This window comes from Amblyraja radiata, chromosome 19, assembly GCF_010909765.2.
Source record: "Amblyraja radiata isolate CabotCenter1 chromosome 19, sAmbRad1.1.pri, whole genome shotgun sequence".
Taxonomy (NCBI): Eukaryota; Metazoa; Chordata; class Chondrichthyes; order Rajiformes; family Rajidae; genus Amblyraja; species Amblyraja radiata.
The window spans coordinates 266,739-291,070 of record NC_045974.1 but is presented as its reverse complement, the minus strand read 5'-3'; the positions used below and the strand labels follow the sequence as shown (position 1 = coordinate 291,070).

Genomic DNA, 24,332 nt, shown 5'->3' with positions numbered 1-24,332 from the left:
ATGAATTCTCGGCCCCAGACTATTCCTTCACTTACGTGTAAATTATCACCTGGTTTCTACTCTGTTCCCTGGCATTAGAAATTCCCAACCTTATGTAGCCAGCCAGGTTCAGTGATTTACCAATAATACAGTTCGGTATTCTGAAAATCACAAGGAATCATGGGATTTGTCAAAGATCAATCGAGAATAAAAAAAGCGAAAGGGGTGCCTGGTAGTGGGAGAGAGCGTGGTGTAACAGTGAGAGAGAGAGGAGGAAAATGCGAATGGGAGATGGGGAGAGACGGTGAGAGGTGGGAGAGAGGTTTCAGTTAGACAGACAACCACTGGTAAAGCCATGGCTCGTTGCTTCTAGGAGAGTGGAGAAAATGTCCTCAATCGAGAGAATGCAACTTCAGAAACCCCTCGTCTCGACCGCGCTGGAGAGTTCCGTGGGCGCAAGGAACAAATGACCAAATGTTTGCGTAGAGTGAACTGAGTATTCTTACCGTCCTCGTCGTACACCGGTATTTTGTGTGAGTGGTTGGATCCCGGGATCGAGGAGTCAGTGGCCGACGGGTGTGAGGCCTGCAGTAACATGTGCCTCTCTGCTCGCTGCTGGAAGAACTGACACCTCTACTCCCCAGGTCGGGCACTGCCTCCTCGAACCCGCTACTCGGCGGTGGCCGACTAGGATCCCAGAGCATCACCGATGCCTCACATCAGCTCCTGATCCCCGCCGCCTGTCCGGATAATGTGACCGACGTTGGCTGAGCTGAAGCTGGGATCCAACCATTCTCACAAAATGGTGGTGTACAACAAGGACATTAAGAACACCCAGTTCACTCAACGCAAACTTTAGGTCATTTGTTCCTTGCGCCCGCGGAAATCCCAGCTCCCATCCATCCCAACCACGGCGCAAAAGTCTAATGTGTAGGAAGTCTGAATGAGGCTCTTCTATTCAGAGGTCCGCGGACGGGATTGTCGGCCCTGGCCCGCAGGCAGCGCGGAGGGGAGGCACCAGCCCCAGCTAGATTCTGCCTGTCCTGCAAGCGGGATGGGCAGGGTTGAGCTGGAGTTGGTGCTCCTGCAAGCGGGATGGGCAGGGTTGAGCTGGAGATGGTGCTCCTGCAAGCGGGATGGGCAGGGTTGAGCTGCAGATGGTGCTCCTGCAAGCGGGATGGGCAGGGTTCAACTGGAGATGGTGCTCCTGCAAGCGGGATGGGCAGGGTTGAGCTGCAGATGGTGCTCCTGCAAGCGGGACGGGCAGGGTTCAACTAGAGATGGTGCTCCTGCAAGCGGGACGGGCAGGGTTGAGCTGGAGTTGGTGCTCCTGCAAGCGGGACGGGCAGGGTTGAGCTGGAGTTGGTGCTCCTGCAAGCGGGACGGGCAGGGTTGAGCTGGAGTTGGTGCTCCTGCAAGCGGGACGGGCAGGGTTGAGCTGGAGTTGGTGCTTCTTTTCCGCGCCGCCTGGGCCTGGGCCGTTGCTTTGACGGGACAGGCAGAGTGGAGCTGCCCCCCCCCTGGCGATCCGCACCAAGGCCACCCCCGGACGGACGGGACACTAGGGAACAGACGGAGAAGGCCAAGCGGCGGCTGGTTAGGGACGAGACGCAGGTCTGTACCCATGCAGCGGAACAGCCGCCGAAAGTGTTTATCCCGAGCGACCCATGACCTGTGCATGCGTAGTCGGAATACCAAACTGGCTTATTCCCCCTTCTCTGTTAGTCCAATGATTTTACAATGAGCAAACTTAATCGTGCTTTCGCGTATGTTCGTTTTGGTGTTAATTTATTTTAAAATTCTTTTGGACATTAGAAATTGCTGGGAAAAGAAATTGATTGCTGAATTTATTTTCTTGATGTGTTTCACTCTTTGCTAATCTCAGTTTAAAGATTGCTTCATTGACATTTTGACATTAATTTCAGAAATTAATTTGCATTCTTAGAGTACAAATAAGTAACTTTTCTAAAGTTAATGTTAATGTTCAACCAGAGCCATCCTCTTGAATCACATGGCCAAAGACCACGCTTTCAACATGGGTCTTCCAGACAACATCGTCTACTGCAATGAGTTTCTGGATTTGGTGCAGAAAAAAGTGGATAAGTATGACTTTTTAATTTGATTGAGTAGTTATGTAAATCAAATTGAACTCGGATCATTTCTCAGATCAAGTGCTGGTCAGTAAAGATTCAAGGTAGCAGCAGAGCTTGCAACATGGTTCTCTGTGGTACGGTGCTGGTAACCAGTTGCAGGTCTTCACAATCCTCATCCTGGAACGGCGATTCACAAATAGATTCAAGTAGGAGTTCTTCACCAACAATAAACTAAACTAAACTAATTTTGCAGATGTGCAAAACGCAGTTTTTTTTCTTTTAATGAAAATGCTATTTCTTAAAGCAACTATGTTCTGAAGAAAGGTCTGACTCGCATGTCATCTGCCCAAGTTGTCCACAGATGCTGCCTGACCCGCTGAGTTACTCCAGCACTCTGTGAAACGTCACCTACCCAAGTTGTCCAAAGATGCTGCCTGACCCGCTAAGTTACTCCAGCACTCTGTGAAACGTCACCTATCCATGTTCTCCACAGATGCTGCCTGACCCGCTGAGTTACTCCAGCACTCTGTGAAACGTCACATATCCATGTTCTCCACAGAGGGAGTTAGATGTGGCCCTTGTGGCTAAAGGGATCAGGGGGTATGGAGAGAAGGCAGGGATGGGATACTGAGTTGGATGATCAGCCATGATCATATCGAATGGCAGTGCAGGCTCGAAGGGCCGAATGGCCTACTCCTGCATCTATTTTCTATGTTTCTATGCTGCTTGACCTGCTGAGTTACTCCAGCACTCTGTATCTATTTATGTCTATTATCTGTCTGTGGTAGGCATGTCAATATATATTGGATTCCAAAAACGAAAGGTAATTGACTTCACTTGCTCTAGAGATGGAACAAACTTAAGTTAAATGCATAGCAAAGAGAGTAAGTTAACAAATCAGGAAACTGCATTAACGTGTGATAAATATTTACAAATTACAAACCACCGACTTTCTGTAATTTGCCTTTCAGCAACTTTGGAAGAGGAATGCTTTATCCCAGTCTTTCCACAGGGTTCACAATGAGTATAAATAGATGCAGCACAGGAACACTTGAAACAGGAAATGTTAGTTCCCAATATAAATGTAAATAGCAGCAGAAAGTGTGAGAGAGTTCTATTTCCAGCTTTGTCTACTGGGAGAACACACAATCCTTGATTGTCTCACCCACAAGACTTGTACATAAAGACTCTTACATATTCATGCACTCATACAGATTGACTTCTAAGTATCCTATTAATGAAGAGAAAAAGAAAACTTATAGAACATTGGACAATATTTTAAGGTGAATTTATAGTGCATACCAATTTACAATCAGGATTTGTATCCATCTTTGTTCATTTGCTCTTCAAAGTCTGGTCAAACCTTCAGCGTTTACTCTACGGTCAGTGTTTACTCTACGGTCAGTGTTTACTCTACGGTCAGCGTTTACTCTACGGTCAGCGTTTACTCTACGGTCAGCGTTTACTCTACGGTCAGCATTTACAGTCACGTTTACTCTATGGCCTGAATATCTCTTTCAGTTGAACCAATGTAGATGGCTCTTGTAGCACCACTCCATAGTGATCTCTTTCCTCTGTCTTGGTTCTTTTGTAGCATCCTTTGTATTGTCAGGGATGTGCTGCAAATCAGATACCTTTTACCTTGAAGGAAAACTCTGGAGGTTTGTGTGCAGCATTTGGGCAGCATCTAGTTTCACTGGACATTCCGTTGCTCAATCCCATTTTGACTCTGATTCCTTGCACACCCATCTGTCTTGCCCGAGAAAAATATTTAAAATCTGTATTTTCTTGGTGGATTGTTTTTTTGATTTGCTGAGTGAAAGCGCAATGCTGAAGAAGATTTTGAGACACAAGAGGCTGTATTTTGGGCAGGGAAGGGTCGTTCGTTCAGGGATGATGTGTCAAGTTCAAAAACCATTCACTCCTTTGATCTTCTTGCATTGTACACTGAGAGAAAACTGGAAAGTTGTCAGGCATCATAATAACTCAACAGGAGCTTTTGAAAATGCTTCATGTCTCTTATTGCTTTGTTTGCAGTACTGAAAGAATACACAGTAAACGATCAAGGGTTCAGGGAAGCCTGCAGTCGTCACCGTTGTTCCCAGATACTCAAACAAAAATGAATCAAAAATGCAGTTCTCATGTTCAAATCTGCTTTCAAATTGATTCTTGAATCTTCTAAGTCACCCTTCATCATATACCATCTCCCAGCTCATCAGAACTTGATGTGTACTTTTCCCTCTCATTGTCTTTAGTTCTTCTCAATTTAGTGCTCAGTTGAATTATTTACCTCCTGTTCCCGTGTCAAAGTTCATATCTCAGTTGTTGCAATATTGAATAAATATAATGAAAAATCAAAGACTAATATTCATTTTATTTACATTACTTTAATCTTGGCACCAATTTAGTTATACAGTCACAGAAATAATTACTTCTAATGTTCATTGAGAATTTAAATTACTAGATTTTAAAAATAACTTCATGATTGATTATAGGTATTTATGCATTAAAGATTTAAGAGGGAGTTTTGAACATCATGTACATTCTTTACCAATGTACTTTTTGCAGTTTACAGTGTTTATATTGTGAGAAAACATTCCGTGACAAAAACACCCTCCGAGATCATATGAGGAAAAAACAGCATCGAAAAATCAATGCCAAAAATCAGGAATACGACAGATTTTACACCATCAACTATCTGGTAAGGTTTGTGTGTGGTTTTGGAGTGCAGTGTTTTAAAATGAAGAATGGAAATTGTTCAGCCGCTCGGGCAGCATCCATGTTGTGGGAAACAGTCAGTCTTTCATCAGTGACATCATCAAAACTGAAAACATGAGGAGACAGTTCTTTTATGTAGCAAAGAGAAGGAGTGGTGGAGAAAATAGAGGAGGGACAGGGTGAATGGCGTATTTTACCCAAGATTGGGACATTCAAGAACTAGTGGGCACAGGTTTAACGTTTAAGGTGAGAGAAAAAAGATTTAATAAGAACCTGAGGGGCAATTTTTTCACAGAGTGGGCGGTTTTCACAGTTGGTAGTTGAGGCAGGCACAATAACAAAATATATTTTGAAAGGTATGTGAATAGGAAAGGTTTAGAGGGATAAGGGTCAACACAGCAAAGGGGATTAGCTTATGTGGGGTAACATTGTTGGCATGGGCGAGTTGGGCCGAAGGGCCAGTTTCTGTGCTGTGTGACAGATGTAATTTATCCACTCCATCAGCAACTGGAGGTGGGGTTACAACTAGCTATGTGCAACTTTTGTTCTGATTTATTTCTTATGGTCAATTCAAGAAGTGCAATGACTTGAATTCAATTTTAACCAAACTGTGTTTATGCTTAAACTCAATCAGTCAATTTAAATGTTGTTAACTTACATAATAGACGGCACATAACACAGTATTTCAAATACACTAGTGTGTGATTATTTATGTTAAGTGATCTGACAGAGGTAAAGAAAAGCCTGATGAAGGATTTCTGTGAAATGCTGGCCATTCTGTGTTGTGCTGCATCTCAGCACAATGACCAATCCTTGCAACTTCTTAAGCGTACTATGAGAATTCTGAGGGAATGGGATTAACTACAGCAACTGAGGACTGATCAAACTTGTTGAATTGTTGTTTAGGAGTTTGGGAAGAACTGGGTGGAAGTTCAATCTGAAGACGATGGTGGAATCACAGAGGAGCCAGATGAGTAAGTAGTGTTGTGGTTTCAAACTGCTTCATCGTAATTCTATGCAAAGTTACCGCACGTAACTGGAGAATTGTTTACAGCTGATTCACAAGGCAATAACTGTCTTGGAATTCATCATCAAAATCTGAAACATTACTCACTATCTTAACTTGTCTTGACCTGATTCAGATTTCCTTTCAATTTGATCCAAGTTAGCCACATGCTCTCATCAGATAGGAGGTGAACTGCTTACAGATTATTTCAGACTTTAGATTCATATCTCTTTCATTGGCCATTTGCCAAGTGATGATTTAAGCTTGGTGGGGGTGAGAACAGGAGCAGGTCTCACACCCTGTCCTGTCTTCAGCAGCAAGTTCAGCTAAATTATAACTCATGCAGCTGCTAATTCATAGAACACAACAGGCGCTGATAGTTAAACTCACAGTAAATTATCATCTACTTTTCCTGACATAAAAAATGTGAACTTTTCACCTGTGTCTCTGGGCATAATATAGGTATGTTCTGATTCATAGTGGTATAAATAGAGGTGTCCACATCTGGCCCATTTACTGCAAGTTAATCAGTTTTATTAGCTGTAATGAAGAAGCTGACAGTACTGCAGATGGCCGGTGAGCATGTTTACTGGCAAATATCATTTGTGGTTTTGCCAGCGTTAGTAATTACTGTACCCTTCATGTCACGGCATCAAGAGATGATGCTGTTAGAGTTTTATCCTGTGATCGGTATCACAAATATATTGATGGATTTGTACACCGTGCCAGAGGCTTCCATTGCTGTGTGGCTTCTCCACAAATCCTGGCCCAGCAAGTTCCGATTTTCCACATCACAACACAGGTGGCAGGGAAAGGAGGAAGGGATAAATCATGTGCTCAGGATTGTCGCTGGTGTGAAGGTTAGATTGAACGGGCTTGAATAAAACGGCACATGCAGCCCAGCTTTCTCTCACTCCTGGTACGTTTACAAAGGCGGTGTTCTGTTTTGGCTCGAAGGGCCGATTGGCCTACTCCTGCACCAATTGTCCATTGTCTATTGTTTAAAGGAGGCAGCCGATGCATTCCAACAGTAGGCTGTTGTTCATTCGGAGAATTTGGCCATTTGGCTCATCAAGTCTACTTTGCCGTTTAATCATGGCTGATCTATCTCTGCCTCCTAATGCCATTTTCCTGCCTTCTCCCCATAACCCTTGACACCCGCAGAAAGCAAAGTTTTCTACACAGAATCATGGTAAACAATCACTGGACAAATACTGACAGTGCAAGGCCAGGAAGTGAACGACCTGGCAGAATGCATAACCTGTATTTACACGGCCCATAAGTTCACTCAACTAATCACCGCAAGCTTCTGGCCACTGGTGTTAACAGTGGGAGATTCAGCAATGTTGAATCCATTGCAGGACAAAGAAAGAGCAAGAACCAACCATAATAATGTTGTCACGGGATAACCCCTACTTAGTCCTTCTGAAAGTCAACAAGTTATTATCAAAGAAGCTGGCAATGAAGATGTTGCCAGGACTAGAGGGGCTGAGCTATAGGGAAAGTTTGGGCAGGCTAGGACTGGAGAATGAGGATCTTATAGAGGTATATAAGATCTTGGGAGGAATAGATAGAGTGAATGCAGAGTCCTTTACACAACGTAGGGGAATTAAAAACCAGAGGACATAAAGGTGAGAGGGACAAGAGTTGGTAAGAACCTGATGGACAACCTTCTCACTGAGGGCGAGCATATGGAATGAGGTGCCAGAGGAGGTAGTTGAGGCAGGTACTATAACAGCATTAAAAAAACACGGACAGGTAAATGGACAGGAAAGATTTAGAGGGATAAGGGCTAAACAAGCAAATGGGACTAGCTTAGATGGGGCATGGTGGTCAGCATAAAGAGTTGGGCTGAAGGGCCTGTTTCCGTGCTCTAAGATGACTCTAAGATGAAGATGCTTGGGTCAAGGACACTTCCCTGTGGAAACCTTGCAGTCATATCCTGAGGTTGTGATGACTGGCCACTGATAGATTTGAGGCCAGTACGACTTGATCCACTTTCAAGTATACCACTATCAGATGTGCTGGGATTTATTCACCTAACGTAATATTTGATGTCAATTATAATTATGGGGACCTATAAAGCCAGCATGTTTTTCATGCTGTTCAGCGTCCAAAACTAAGCACAGAAACTTCAGAACCTGCATGTCAGGAGATGTATGCGTTGTACAACTCTAGATGGCATCTAGACAGGCTCGCTCTCACTTCTCTCCTTGATCTTTCTATAACTTGCATGCCAATGGATTTGGCTGATGATTTTGTCGTGATGTCACAGAGTATTTTTGTAGAAGTGGTAGATCTTAAAATAACATAGGTTCGTTCAGTGTCTACAGCCTAAGCCAGTAAAGATGGCCCATTTACCTCTCCATACAGAACCAGAGAGCTGCAGGGTGATTCTGCATCAGATAGTTTTCTTGCTTTATCTGATCACTTTATTGCTTCACCTTGAACAAAATCTAGCGATATTATTGTACCACAGAATCTAAAGTACTATAATAAAAAGCTGGCAGCAGCAACTGGTGATGCAGATGGGGCCATGTAATCCCATGTATATTCTACACACACTTTGTACCTCAATATGTGCCAGGAATGTGCTCACAGTTATGGCCAGCATATAGCTAAATACTGCTCTCTAGATGATCTGAGCTTGAATTAAATTAACATTTCAGCCTCGGCTACTGATGCCTGTCTGCATCATTCCATCACAGATATGATAGAGACCTACTATTCCTGGGAAAAGTCACTTCCATGTCCGTACCTTGCATGCTAAAGTTGTGCAGAGAAAGGGAGGAGCTGTACTGGCACCGTGATTTATTTATCTTTTCTTCATTCTTATCTTCTATTCACAGTGATTGGTCTGATTGGCAAGGCAGTCCAATGTGTGCTGTCTGTCTTTTCTGCGAGAAAGCAAAAGATTCAACTGAGAAACTACATCTTCACATGAAGGTAAAACTAGATAATAACGTCAGTGAAATATGCTGACCTGCACACTGCTCTTATCAGATGGCCAGTCTAGTACTCTGCAAGAGCAAGGAACAATGTCTGAAAAAAGGGACAAGTAAAATTGATGAGTGGATGTTTATTAATTATCAATCACTAATTACAGAATCATTTATTTGCTTTTGTTTTCATTTAATATTCTTAAAGTTGTAGTGACGATATTAAAAGTGACGATATACCAGCAGTATGAACATTGACCTCCAATTTCAGGTAGTCCTTGCTTTCTCCCTCCTTCCCCTCCCCTTCCCAGCTCACCCACAGCCTACTGTCCCTGCCTCTTCCTTTCTTTTTCCCGCCTCCCCCCACCCCCCACATCAGTCTGAAGAAGGGTCTCGACCCGAAACGTCGGCTATTCCTTCGCTCCATAGATGCTGCCTCACCCGCTGAGTTTCTCCAACATTGTTGTCTATCTTCAATGTTAAAAGTTACAGGTTGTTTGGGAAGAGTGAATGGTGGTCGTAGTAATTTTGTTTATATTTTTTAGTAGTTGTGGTTGGAGTTGGTCTTCACCGATAACTAATAGAACATCTGCAGTTTCACACATTGCTGTTGTACTGGAAACCACATTGCACATCTGTCCGTATATCAGCACTAATTTGGAATTGCATTCATCAAGGTTCATCAAGATTTTAAGAAGTATATCATCTTGAACTCTGCCCCAGATCTTTGGAAGTATTTTCAAGAGAGTTCCTGGAGGATCCATGACATGGAAATGAGCAGGAGTAGGAAATCAGTCCCAACATCGTCTACACTCTTGCCTGCCTCGTGTTTCCCTTCCTCCCCTTAGCATTGATCCCAGCTCATCTATCTGCTCACGGACTGGGTGGTCTGGTACACGCACTGGGTGGTCTGGTACACGCACTGGGTGGTCTGGTACACGCACTGGGTGGTCTGGTACACGCACTGGGTGGTCTGGTACATGCACTGGGTGGTCTGGTACATGCACTGAGTGGTCTGGTACACGCACTGGGTGGTCTGGTACAGTGACTGGGTGGTCTGGTACAGTGACTGGGTGGTCTGGTACATGCACTGGGTGGTCTGGTACACGCACTGGGTGGTCTGGTACACGCACTGGGTGGTCTGGTACATGCACTGGGTGGTCTGGTACATGCACTGGGTGGTCTGGTACAGTGACTGGGTGGTCTGGTACACGGACTGGGTGGTCTGGTACACACACTGGGTGGTCTGTTACTGTGACTGGGTGGTCTGGTACACACACTGGGTGGTCTGGTACAGTGGCTGGGTGGTCTGGTACAGTGGCTGGGTGGTCTGGTACACACACTGAGTGGTCTGGTACACGCACTGGGTGGTCTGGTACAGTGGCTGTGTGGTCTGGTACAGTGGCTGGGTGGTCTGGTACACGCACTGGGTGGTCCGGTCTCTCGTGACTCCGCATCTCAGATGTAGAAAATTCCAAACATTTAACATACAGAAAGTTTTTCTTTCACTGGGACACATTTTTCTCTCAGTATAATGGATAATGAATTATGAAATATTTTGTCAAGCTTAGTTATGCATTTAACTTGGTAAAGTTATTTGGAAATTTACTAGGCAGACAAAAATACTGGAGAAACTCAGCTGGTGAAGCAGCATCTATGGAGCGAAGGAAATAGGAGACGTTTCCGGTCGAGATCCTTCTTCAGACTGATGTGGGGTGGGGGGGGGGGGGGGGGGTGGGAAGAAGAAAGGAAGAGGTGGAGACAGTGGGCTGTGGGAGAGCTGGGAAAGGAGGGGAAAGAAGGAGAAAGCAGGGACTACCTGAAATTTTACCTGGAGAAGTCAATGTTCATACTGCTGGGGTGTAAACTATCCAAGCTAAATAAGAGGTGCTGCTCCTCCAATTTACGGTGGGCCTCACTCTGGCCATGGAGGATGCCCAGGACAGAAATTCAGAGATTCGGAATGGGAGGGGGAGTTGAAGTGCTGAGCCACCGGGAGATCAGGTTGGTTATTGCGAACCGAGCGGAGGTGTTGGGCGAAGCAATCGCCAAGCCTGCGCTTGGTCTCACCGATGTAGAGCAGCTGACACCTAGAGCAGCGGATGCAATAGATGAGGTTGGAGGAGGTGCAGGTGAACCTCTGCTGCACCTGGAAACACTGCTTGGGTCCTTGGATGGAGTCAAGCAGGGAGGTAAAGCGACAAGTGTAGCATTTCCTGCGGTTGCAATGGAAAGTGCCAGGAGAGGGGGTGGTTTGGGTGGGAAGGGAAGAAATGACCTGGGAGTTACAGAGGGAGCGGTCTCTGCTGGAAATTTACTAGTGCAGTATTAAGGATTTTTAATCTGAAAAAATACATACTATCTGTGTGTAATCTTATCTTTCCTTAAATCTTTTGTAGGCAGCACATCATTTTGACCTTCTAAAATTGAAATCTGAAATGGGTAAGTATATTTTTCTCATATTCACAGCATTTTCCATGTCTGGATTGGAGTATATAAGCTATAACGATAGGTTGGACAGACTTGGATTGTTATCTCTGAAAGGTCAGAAGCTGCAGCATTTAAATATAGGCAATGATGAGATGCATGAAGAAGGTGGTTAGTTAGTCTTCTTCCCATTGTGGAAATGTGAAATATTGGAGGGTTTGTGGTGAGATAGAGGAAGGTTTTAAAGGAGATTTGCAGGTGTTTTTCCACAGAATAGGTGCATGGAATGAGCTGTGGGGAAGGTGGTTGAAGCCAATACAATAGCAACATTTAGGAGTCATTCAGACAGAGACACGTGAACAGGTGTAAACAGAGGGATGCAAATCATGAATAGGCAGATGGGATTGGTTTAATTTAGCATCATGGTGGGACGAAGGGCTTATTTCTGTGCTGTACTTTTCTATGTTAATTTCATGTTAATATTTTCTGCTTTAAACTAGCTCTCAATTGGAACACAACCTCTATATTCATTGGTAGACACAAACCGCTGGAGTAACTCAGTGGGGCAGGCAGCATCTCTGGAGAGAAGGAATGGGCGACTTTTCGGGTCGAGACCCTTCTTCAGATTGATGTCAGGGGAGTGAGCGGGACAGAGATAGAATGTAGTTGGAGACAGTAAGACTAGTGGGAGAACTGGGAAGGGGAAGAGGATGGAGATAGAGGGAAAGCAAGGGCTATCTGAAGGTAGAGAAGTAAAACATAGAAACATAGAAAATAGGTGCAGGAGTAGGCAATTCGGCCCTTCGAGCCTGCACCGCCATTCGATATGATCATGGCTGATCATCCAACTCAGTATCCCATCCCTGCCTTCTCTCCATACCCCCTGATCCCTTTAGCCACAAGGGCCACATCTAACTCACTCTTAAATATAGCCAATGAACTGGCCTCAACTACCTTCTGTGGCACAGAATTCCACAGATATGGCAAAGAATTCCACAGATGTTCATACCGCTGGGGTGTAAACCCAAGCAAAATATGAGGTGCTGTTCCTCCAATTTGCACTGAGCCTCACTCTGACAATGGAGGAGGCCCAGGACAGAAATGTCAGATTGTGAATGGGAGGGGGAGTTGAAGTGCTGAGCTACTGGGAGATCAGGTAGATTAAGACGGACTGAGCGGAGGTGTTCAGCGAAACGATCGGCGACCTTGCGCTTGGTCTCGCCGATGTAGAGAAGTTGACACCTAGAACAGCGGATACAGTAGATGAGGTTGGAGGAGGTGCATGTGAACCTCTGCCTCACCTGAAAAGACTGTTTAGGTTCTTGGATGGAGTCGAAGGGGGAGGTAAAGGGACGGGTGTTGCATCTCCTGCGGTTACAGGGGAAAGTATCTGGGGAGGGGGTGGTAAACAAACTCTATATTCATTGTGTAGGAAGGAACTGCAGATGCTGGTTTAAACCAAAGATAGATACAAAATGCTGGAGTAACTCAGCGGGTTAGGCAGCTTCTCTGCAGAGAAGGAATGGGTGACGTTTGAGGTTGAGACCCTTCCCTCTAGAGATGCTGCCTGTCTCTGTAAGGTACCTTCAGATGCCATTCTTGTCAGTTAGATGACTGGGTAAAATAGTGTGAAGATTGTGTGGGCTAATGATGGGTGAATTACTGGCTGATGTTAACTGACAGCTTGTCCAGTCACCTGTAAGCCATCCTTTAAGTGTGACAAAGAATCTTGTCAAAATCCACATTCCTCGAATCGGGCAGTACTGGGACAAAGCAGCACTCCTGCTCCTGCTCCAGATGTTCCCCTGTTCCCGATGTGGCAATGTTCTCCTCCAGATGTGGCAGTGTTCTCCTCCAGATGTGGTGGTTCCCTGCTACAGATGTGGCAATGTTCTCCAGATGTGGTGGTTCCCTACTGCAGATGTGGTGATGTTCTCCAGATGTGGCGGTTCCCCTGCTACAGATGTGCTGATTGTTCTCCTCCAGAAGTTGCGATACCTGTTGGAGGTGCATCTTGTCTCAGGATTTACCAAGTAAATCAAGCTGACCATTCCTGACTCTGGGCCTCGTATTAGAGTCATAGAGTGATACAGTGTTGAAACAGGCCCTTCGGCCCAACTTGCCCACACCGACCAACATGTCCCAGCTACACTGGTCCCACCTGCCTGCGCTTGGTCCATATCCCTCCAAACCTGTCCTATCCATGTACCTGTCTAACTGTTTCTTAAATAGTTGGGATAGTCCCAACCTCAACTACCATACACCCACCACCTTCTGTGTGAAAAGGTTACCCCTCAGATTCCTATTAAATCTTTTCCCCTTCAACTTGAACGTATGTCCTCTGGTCCTAGATTCTCCTACAAGCGGCAAGAGACTCTGTGCATCTACCCGATCTATTCCTCTCCCTATAGCTCACACCCTCTAGTCCTGGCAAGATCCTCGTAAATCTTCTCTGAACCATTTCAAGCTTGACAATATATTTCCTATAACACGGTGCCCAGAACTGAACACAATATTCTAAATGTGGTCTCACCAACGTCTTATACAACTGCAACGTGACCTCCCAACTTCTATACTCAATACTCTGACTGTTGAAGGCCAAAGTGCCAAAAGCCTTGTTGACCACCTTATCTACCTGTGTATTATTTACTGTGTAGGTCCTGCCCTTGTTGGACATCCTAAAATACAACACCTCACACTTCGCTGTATTAAATTCCATCAACCATTCCTCAGCCCACCTGGCCAATCGATCAAGATCCTGCTGCAATCTTTCACAACCATCTTCACTATCAGCAAAACCACCCACTTTTGTATCATCAGCAAACTTGCTAATCTTGCCCTGTATGTTCTCAACCAAATCATTGATGTAAATGGCAAACAGTAATGGGCCCAGCTCGGACCCCTGAGGCACACCACTAGTCACAGGCCTCCAGTCCCAGAAGCAACTTCCACCATCACCATCTGCTCTTCCTTCCACGGAGCTAATTTTCTGTCACCTGGCTGACAGGAAGCAAAGAGTAGGAGTAAACGGGTCCTTATCACAATGGCAGGCAGTGACTAGTGGGATACCACAAGGCTCAGTACTGGGACCCCAGCTATTTACAATATATATTAATGATTTGGACGAGGGAATTGAATGCAACATCTCCAAGTTTGCGGATGACACGAAGCTGGGGGGCAGTGTTAGCTGTGAGGAGGATGCTAGGAGGCTGCAAGGTGACTTGGATAGGTTGGGTGAGTGGGCAAATGCAGGGCAGATGCAGTATAATGTAGATAAATGTGAGGTTATCCACTTTGGTGGCAAAAACAGGAAAGTAGACTATTATCTGAATGGTGGCCGATTAGGAAAAGGGGAGATGCAACGAGACATGGGTGTCATGGTACACCAGTCATTAAAAGTAGGCATGCAGGTGCAGCAGGCAGTGAAGAAAGCGAATGATATGTTAGCATTCATAGCAAAAGGATGTGAGTATAGGAGCAGGGAGGTTCTGCTGCAGTTGTACAGGGCCTTGGTGAGACCACACCTGGAGTATTGCGTACAGTTTTGGTCTCCTAATCTGAGGAAATACATTCTTGCCATAGAGGGAGTACAGAGAAGGTTCACCAGACTGATTCCTGGGATGTCAGGACTTTCATATGAAGAAAGACTGGATAGACTCAACTTGTACTCGCTAGAATTTAGAAGATTGAGGGGGGATCTTATAGAAACTTACAAAATTCTTAAGGGGTTGGACAGGCTAGATGCAGGAAGATTGTTCCAGATGTTGGGGAAGTCCAGAACAAGGGGTCACAGTTTAAGGATAAGGGGGAAGTCTTTTAGGACCGAGATGAGGAAAACATTTTTCACACAGAGAGTGGTTAATCTCTGGAATTCTCGGCCACAGAAGGTAGTTGAGGCCAGTTCATTGGCTATATTTAAGAGGGAGTTAGATGTGGCCCTTGTGGCTAAAGGGATCAGGGGGTATGGAGAGAAGGCAGGTACAGGATACTGAGTTGGATGATCAACCATGATCATATTGAATGGCGGTGCAGGCTCGAAGGGCCGAATGGCCTACTCCTGCACCTATTTTCTATGTTTCTATGCTAGAAGGAAATAAAATATATTTGGGAATCTCAGGAACGTGTTGAGCAGAGGGTAAAGCTCTTGTTACTTTTTAACAATTGAATTTCAACCATGACGTTTTATCCAGAATCTATTTGCACAATAAGTTTTTTTTTCCCACTTCACAGGGTTAAACTTCTATCAGCAAGTCAAATTAGTAAACTTTATAAGAAGAGAAATTCACCAATGCCGATGCCACAGGTGTGGGGAAACATTCAGCTCCCAATTGGAAACTGTGAATCACATGACTGAAACAAACCACTTGGTGGCCCTACTGGATAGGTCGGCATGGGACCAGCCCCAGTGAGTAGTAACTGTTGATTATTATCAGTGCTGCATCACTGCACATCTATCCTTGAGCTTCTCAGCACACCTTTGCTTCTTTCATTTGTACTCAATATGTTCTTGAGTTCCCAGCATTGTAGGAGAACCATCCCCATCCTATACGGTATACGGGATGGGTTTTAAAACCAATATGTAGAGGTACCGACTAAGAGGACAGGCCATCCTAGACTGTGTATTGTGTAATGAGGAAGGATTAGTAGGATCTTGTGCAAGGCTCCAGGCAACGGTGACCATAATATGGTGGAATTCTGCATTGGGATGGAGAGTGACACGGTTAATTCAGAGACTAGCGTTCTGAACTTGAATAAAGGAGACTTTGAAGGTATGAGACGGGAATTGGCTAGGATAGACTGGCAAATTATATTTAAAGGATGACAGTGGAGATGCAATGGTGAAGATTTAAAGACCGCATGGATGAACTTCAGAAACTGTTCATCACTGTCTGGCAACAAAATAAAACTGGGAAGGCGGCTCAACCGTGGCTGACGAGGGAAGTCAAGGATAATGTTAAAGCCAAGGAAGAGGCATATAAATTGGCCAGAAGAAGTGGCAAACCAGAGGACTAGGAGAAATGTAGAACTCAACAGAGGAGGACTAAGGGGTTAATTAAGAGGGGGGGGGGGGGGGGTGGAAAGAACATGAAAGAAAGCTTGCAGGCAATAAAAAAACTGACTGTAAAAGTTTCTTTAGATATGTAAAAGGGAAAAGATTAGTGAGGGCAAATGTCCCTTACAGTCAGAGATAGGTGAATTTATATTGGGAAACAAGGAAATGGCAGAACAGTTAAATGAGTACTTTGTTTGTGTCTTCCTTAGTGAAGACACAAACAATCTCCCGGAAATACCAGGGGACCGAGGATCTAGCGGGAGGGAGGAACTGAAGGGAATCCACATTAGTCTGAAAATGATGTTCGGTAAATTGTTGGGACTGAAGGCAGATAAATCCCCAGGGCCTGATGGTCTCAAGCATGTGGCCCTAGAAATCGTGGATGCATTGGTGATCATTTTTCAATGTTCTCTCAACTGGATTATTTCCTGTGGACTGGAGGGTAGCCAATGTAACTCCACTTTTTAAGAAAGGAGGGAGAGAAAAAACGGGGAATAATAGACCAGTTAGCCTTACATCGGTAGTGGGGAAGATGCTGGATTATTAAAGATATTATAGCAGCGCATTTGGAAAGTAGTGACGGGATTGGTCAAAGTCAGCATGGATTTATGAATGTATTAAATATCCCCTAACGATCTTCACAATAAACCAACAGTCAAAGCATTTGCACTCTTCCAGTAGTGTGGCTGAGGCAAAATGAGGAGATTATTTCGTAGCAGAAGTGCATGTAAAATTACTGTGGTTGTTTGTCCCTGAGGCAAGGAGTGGGTTAAAGTAGAGACTAAAGAACAGGTTGAAAGAAAAAGCATTGGAATGTGTTGGGGGTAAAAGACATTTAAAATTCTAAAATATACATCATCTATATCTATATTATTTAAAGTCTTGACTTGTTTGTCTGTCTGTGATATCAGGAGCTACACCAAAACGGTACACGGTAGCGCGAAAATGTTTGCAGAATCTTACTCAGCTTTTTCCCGTGGTTGTTCGTATCAAGTTTCTTCACATTTTATGTTATATTTCACAAGTTATTGATATTTAAAGTTTAAAAAAGCCAACTTTAGCAAGGTTTTCACTGTTAAAATCCTCCCCGCCAGCTTCCAACAAACTGCGATACAAAGTTGCAATACAGCAGCACTCTGTGCTTCCACCAACTTTTCACCTGAATGGAATATCACAGTCCTCCACCTGACATTTGCAACAATGTTGCCATCATGCAACACTTACTCCAGCTCCTGGCAGGATGGGAGGGGGAGGGTGAATTGGTATTGCAATTGGGGAAGTGTAATTGCAATTTTTTTTTAATCCTGTGCTGGAGGAGGCAGGGGAGTGCTAGAATCTTACGTTCGGCAACGGGTTGAGTTGGGGGACCACGCTTCCTGTGGGGGCTACGGGTTAGTGGTGCAATATTGCGTTGGGGAACGGGTTGCGTTGGGGAACCAGGCTTCCTTCCGTGTGACAGGTACCCAACGGGTCCCAGTTGGTCTTATATATTACTAAAACTCTTATCTTGTTTGTTTGCGTGCGTGCGTGAGCGTGATATTCCAAAACCCTGCCAAAACGGTACACGATAGTGCTATAATTTTTGGCCCACCTTACTCGCCATTGTCCTGGGATGTAAAAGAAACGTGTTTTGTTCAGATTGATGTTATATTTTACAAGTTATTGACATTTAAAAGAGCGCCTCCATTTGCCGGCCGCGCCTGCGCTGTTGGGGGAGGCTGTCAGCCCCATGTGTGCGCAGTGGGCCCGGTATCCACGCTGTGTATCCGGGGGGCATGGAGAGGCCGCCTCAGGGTCCCGGGGCCTGGTGCTGGTGATCAGGGGGAATGGAGGAGGAAAGGGGTAGGAAGTGGGATGGCGAGGTAATGGAGGAGGAGAGGGAGTGTGCGAGGGGAGGAAGCAGAGGAGGGTTGATGGAAGGTGGGGAGGGGGACGATAATGGAGGAGGTGAATAGGGGACTGAAGAAGGAGAGTGAGAAGCGTTCATATTGATTTTAAGTTATTGCCATTTTAAACTTTAAAAACGTCGCAGTGCATGCGCAGTTTGGTGGAATATTACATTGAGAGAACGGGACCCAACATGTCCGCATTTGGTCTTGTATTTTAAAATTAAAGATTTTTGATCCTTGGTAGTATTTGCGACTGATGTGAGTTGTTAAGCATCGAGTTATTTGGAAGATTTAGCTTTTGGAAAGAACCCACATGATACAGAGCTCAGGTTATACCTGACTAATGCCTGGCTTTCTGGGATGTAGGAGTGATGTAGCAGATATCACTGAGGTTATGGGAAACTTTCAGCCTTTTTGAAATATAGACTGGAAATGGTTCAGCATTTAATGTGGAGACTTGTGACCACAATGCTTCTTCTTCTTGCGTATGGCGTGCACAGCCTAAAGTTGCAGGACAACTTGTTCTCTTTGATCTAATATGATTGTGCACGCCAGGTTGATTGCATTCGTTGAAACAGGGCAGAACACGTGAAGGTTGCAATCTCCCACCCCACCACATTGCTGATTTTCCACAAATGTCTGACCCAGTTGACCAAAACTTGAATTAGTTTCAGTAGCAGCATGAGCACTATTCCTGTGCAGCACTGAAGTCAACAGAATACTCCGACAACTTGGCGACTTCAGAGAAAAAGATGTGAATAATTCGAATATCCCTATCACCAACCTCATAAAAGAGTAAAAACAATGGCAGTCTATATGTTACGATATTACAGCAGATGATCTAAAACTTGTTATGGTTTTCTGTTGTATAGTAACACAGAGCCCAGAGAGGTAATACAATAAATAACACCATAGCTCATTGGCCTCTACTACACTTTCCCAGAGCTTATACTGTGGGCCACAAGCCTGCAAACATTTTAATCGCAAATGTTTATGGATATTATTATAACATTGTTAAACTTTTCACTGCATTTGTGTTGTTTTTATATTTAGGTATTATTTTCCTACGTATGAAAATGATGCTCTGCTCTGCACCTTGTCTGACAGTGAGAGTGAAGCTATGGCAGACAATCGAACAACAGACATTCCTGTGGTTGCAGAAGACATTTCAAATTTGCAAACTCTGAAACAAAGCAGTATTCTAAACGCGCTGCAACCTCGGGGGCCAGCAAATAAACAGTCAACGTCTTCATGAATGAAAACGAATGATATAAATAACAGTCTCCAATACTGCAGCTGATGGAATGTGAGAAACAGTAAACATATTCACATATGTGTAGACACAAAATACTGGAGTATCTCAGCGGGGCAGGCAGCATCTCTGGATAATGTCTGAATGGGTGACGTTTTGGGTTGAGACCCTTCTTCAGATATATATATATGTAGAAAGGCAAAAGTAATCATTAATGCAAAAAATCATTCACAAGAAGAACAGCAACAGTGTTCAAACCTCTGTCAATAACATTGTTAATGTCAATTGAAGACAAATATTTATTACATAGATCAAAACATTACAAAAGACTAAATTAAAAAATGGCAGTTGTAAAAAAATATATGCAAATTAAAATCACCACCAAATTAAAAGTACATTAAAAAACCTTACAATATCAATGGTTCTTGAGAGTGCAGTTTTTGACACCTGGGAGGAAAATCTCTTAACTTGTGATTTCCCACAAACCCATTCCTGGAATCCACTTGTCCACAAATAAATACTGAGTACCAACATCTCACCGTTCCATAACAACCTCCTGGTGTGGGTTATTTCCCTGGAGATCCATACTTATTGAATCTCACAATGATACCCAGCACTGCTGCAGAGTTCTTGTTAAAAATCATGTCAAGAATCCAGTTCTTGCCAGCCCTGTCGGCAGCTTGAGATTACGTGCGATTATGTCTTTTGATTCTGGTGTTCTTTGCCCGATATATTGTTATATGGCAATACTTAGTCTGGCCATAGCAAAATTGCTTTCCATAGAGTATTTTTGATCTTAATAAGAGGGCACCGATAAAATTGGATTATTTAAAAGCAATAAAACCTTTAACCCACTAATTTCAGCATGTGTTGCTTTTAGAATAACTAGCTGTTTCACTGACATGGGCCATGTATGAAACTCCCTGCTTCTCCTGTCATTGTACTATTTATCAAAGCCATCTCAAGTTGAAATGACAGCCTAGTCAATATCATCCACACGTCCCTAAAACGATTCAGATTATTGCATCTTATAATTGACTTCTTCCAAACCAGCAGCTGCACATCTGTGTGAGAGGGGACCTGACCTCCACTGACCTGGAAACCATCTCTTTATTGCTCAGGGGATCTGGGTTTTATCCTGACAAGTCCCAGTCCACCGTGCCCCTGATGTGACATTGTTGTTAATGCAGATGGGGTGGTGTAAAAGCGGCTTGACATGATTCCTAATGACCTCGTAATTTAACCTATTTAGCCTAGTTTAAAGTTAATCCGTCCACACAGGCCAGGTCCGAACTCTGCGAAGACCCTGTTCCCTCCAGAGCTACCCTCGCCAGCTCTCTCGTTCTATTCCTCTTGCATTTTACAGGACATTATTACTTGTCTTGCCACCACGTTCAAGGTATATTCTGTCATATTAATATCAGTGCATCTGCATATTCTCTCATAAGGCAGTGGAAAGCAATAAACGCAACAAATCCCTTCTGCACATTGCAGCTCAGATTCCTAATGCAACCTACAACTAAGAAACATACAATTGTAATCTTGTCATGTGCTTTGTTATCAGCAAGATTAGATTTAACTGACAGCCATCCCTCCCCTCACACCCCACTTTAAAATAGATGGTCCAAAACATCATCTATAATTTGAGAATGGAAAAGACTGATTAAAGCTGGAATCTAAAACTAAAGAATTTCAAATTTCAAATTACCTGTGAACTGCTAACTTTATCCTAGAACCTTAAAATGATTGATTTAATATAATTTATCATATCACCGGCACCCCAAAGGGAGCAATCCAGTGCGTGGACAATGCACGAGCACATGTAGCCGTTGAAGTATCGGCCAGTGGTATGGCCTCCGGCCACCGCGTGAAGCGATCCACCATCGGGAGGAGATGGGTGATGCCCCGGGACGGCGGGAGAGGTCCCACAATGTCCAGGTAAGTAAGTAAGTTTTATTTATATAGCACGTGACACCAAAGTGCTTTACAAACAATACAAACCATAGAAAAGGGTTAAAAAAATAAAGAAAATGGACACAACACATTATAGAGTTCAACACAAACGTCCCCCCACAGCAGAATCAAAAATTTCCACTGTGGGGAAAGGCACCAGAAAGTTAAGTCCTCTTCCTCTGTGAAACACCCGAGGTCGGGGCCCATTTGTGGCCTTGCAGCCAGTCCGATAATTTTCAGGGCCCTCTTGCCGTGAAGATGGAGCTCCGGCGTCGGGTGAAACATTCCTCAGCGGCTTGGAAAGTCTGGAGTGGCTGCCTCCTCCCCGGAGACCGGAGACCAGGGCACTCGTAGCCCTCAGGCCGCGCTGGTTGGAGCTCCGACCCCGGCGAACACGATCCCATGCTCCGCGGCGCTCCAAATCCAGCACCGCCCGCAGCCGGACGCCCGCAGCCACAGCTCCGCGATGTTGGGAGTCGGCGGCCACAGCGCTCCGGAGCTTACCGCACGGCGACACGGTAAGGCATCGCCCGCTCCATGATGGTGTCCCAGCGCTGCGCCGCCGCCGAAGCTGTAGTCCTGGCCGGTCCCGACAGGAAACGCAGCTCCACTCTCGATGGTAGGCCGCATGGACGGGGCGAAGAAGCAGCTCGGAGGGATGCTGCCTCTCCGACCAGGTAGGGGACTAAGAAATAAAGTTTCCCCCTCCCCCCCCCCACCCAACAAATAAAGACCTCCAACTAACATTTTTTAACGACTTAAAATAAAAAAAAGGTGAAGAGACGGACTGCGGACAGGCTGCCATACACAGACGGCGCCCACTCCTGCACATCCGCCATCTTCCCGCTTTGTGGAGATCGACGCGACGCACCTCATCCATCAACCGTTGGAATGCCTGCGCGGCGTTCTTAAGGCCGAACGGCATCCGCACAAAGTCATACAGCCCGAATTGCGTGATGATTGCTGTCTTGGGTACATCTTCCGGGTGGACCGGGATCTGGTTATAACCCCGTACCAGATCCACTTTGGAGAAAATAGTAGCCCGGCCAAATGGGAGTTGAAGTCCTGGATATGGGGTACGGGGTATCGGTCTGCAGTGGTTGCGGCATTCAGCCGCCGATAATCCCCGCAAGGTCGCCAGCCCCCCGCTTGCCTTAGGGACCATGTGGAGTGGGAACGCCCATGGGCTGTTTGAATGCGGACGATCCTCAAGGACTCCATCGTGCGGAACTCCTGCTGTGCCCAGACGTAGCTTATCCGGCGGCAGTCGGCGTGCTCGTGCGTGGAGAGGTGGGCCGGTAGTTGGTATGAAGTGAACCACCCCGTACCTGGGGGTCGACGACCGGAACTGTGGGGTCAGGATGTCCGGGAACGCGGCCAAGACCCGAGCAAAGCGGGAATCCACGGACGACGGGGCGTCCAACCGGCTCATCCAAACGCAGCGTGATCGGCTCCATCATGGCGGCGTGGACCAAGCGCTGATGCCTGACGTCCACCAGGAGGAAGTGAGCCCGGAGCGGCTGGGAGACATCAGCGATGGTGAACCTCCACGAGAAATGACAGGAGCCGAACACGATCGGGACCGTGCGAACCCTATACGTGCGGATGGGGCTGCCATTTGCCGCGGTGAGGACGGGCCCCCGCTTACTGGAACGAATGTCTGCCAGCGAAGGGGGCAGGACGCTCAGCTCTGCTCCGGTATATAGCGGAAGCAAAGAGTAGGAGTAAACGGGTCCTTTTCACAATGGCAGGCAGTGACTAGTGTGGTACTGCAAGGCTCAGTGCTGGGACCCCAGCTATTTACAATATATATTAATGATTTGGACGAGGGAATTGAATGCAACATGTCCAAGTTTGCGGATAACACGAAGCTGGGGGGCAGTTTTAGCTGTGAGGAGGATGCTAGGAGGCTGCAAGGTGACTTGGATAGGCTGGGTGAGTGGGCAAATGCATGGCAGATGCAGTATAATGTGGATAAATGTGAGGTTATCCACTTTGGTGGCAAAAACAGGAAAGTAGACTATTATCTGAATGGTGTCCGATTAAGGTGATCTGTTATAATAAAAGCATTATTGTCAGTTTGTATTGCTGTTGGAAAGTCTTACTGCTGTAGTTTGGCATTTCGAGGTATACGGAGCATTCTGGAAACGAACAGGAAATACATAAGTCACATTATCCCCATGTGTAAATTAACCACTGAAAGAGTTGAAAAGAGTAAATAATGTATGTTCTGTAATGCTAAGATTTATTTATTTCCTACTGAAACAATTCCAGTATCATTTTATATCATTCTTGAAAGTTCTTAACACAGCTCCAAAAAATGTAGTATTGAAATAACAATAAACTTTCTACTTCACTGGTCCAGTCAATCCCAGATCTTTTTAGAAAGCAAAGTTGACATTTGTAATGTGGAAACAAGAAACTGCAGATGCTGTTTTATTTTTAAGACATATTGCTGGAGTAACTCGGCAGATTAGATAGCTTCTCTGGAGAACATAGATTGGTGGCGTTTCACGTCGGGACCCTTCTTCAGTCCATGTTCTCCACTTTCTTCCCATTTGTAATCTAGCTTTCCACATGTTACATATTGGACCTGCATGTGAGCATGCCTGCAAGGTTACAGCAGAGTTAGTTAATGCATGAAATAGGGTTGTGAGGAGTGATCATTGCAGCCATTTCAAGCAGAATTAGACTTATTTTCTTAAAGTTCAGGGCATTGAGGCTTATGGAGAACTGGACCAGATAATAACTAATTACGGGAGGGGCAAGAAGGGCCGAATGGCACATGCACCAAGGTACAGTGAAAAGCTTTTTTTGTTGTTGCATAGGGTTATGCATTACAAAGTTCACTCATTTGAATTGCAACCCTTCTCCCCCTTTACCCTACACTGTCATCTTTCAACATGAGCCAGTCCTGGAGGCACATTGGCCCTAGCCCACCCCATCTCTGATCAGGTCTGCTGTGACATTGTTCCGCTCTGTCCACAGCACGATGCCTCTACTGTTTACATTTCATCTGGTGT

General features: G+C 45.1%; 1 protein-coding gene across 4 annotated transcripts in view; it reads left to right on the top strand.

Moving 5' to 3' along the window:
• The window catches only part of znf277 (zinc finger protein 277), a 32,410-nt gene extending 12,635 nt beyond the window's left edge, over nt 1–19,775 (top strand). Inside the window, exons 6-13 of one of the 4 annotated variants that reach the window (XM_033037390.1) lie at nt 1,972–2,082; nt 4,641–4,773; nt 5,697–5,764; nt 8,646–8,742; nt 11,135–11,177; nt 15,393–15,567; nt 18,779–18,858; nt 19,158–19,255. In XM_033037390.1, coding sequence (XP_032893281.1) covers nt 1,972–2,082; nt 4,641–4,773; nt 5,697–5,764; nt 8,646–8,742; nt 11,135–11,177; nt 15,393–15,567; nt 18,779–18,812 — 661 coding nt within the window. In that variant the 3' untranslated portion in view covers nt 18,813–18,858; nt 19,158–19,255. Of the gene's footprint in view, nt 1–1,971; nt 2,083–4,640; nt 4,774–5,696; nt 5,765–8,645; nt 8,743–11,134; nt 11,178–15,392; nt 15,568–18,778; nt 19,138–19,157 lie in introns of those variants that run through there. The other 3 variants (XM_033037388.1, XM_033037387.1, XM_033037389.1) reach the window with 3 other exon arrangements.
• Nucleotides 19,776–24,332: the final 4,557 nt, after the last annotated feature.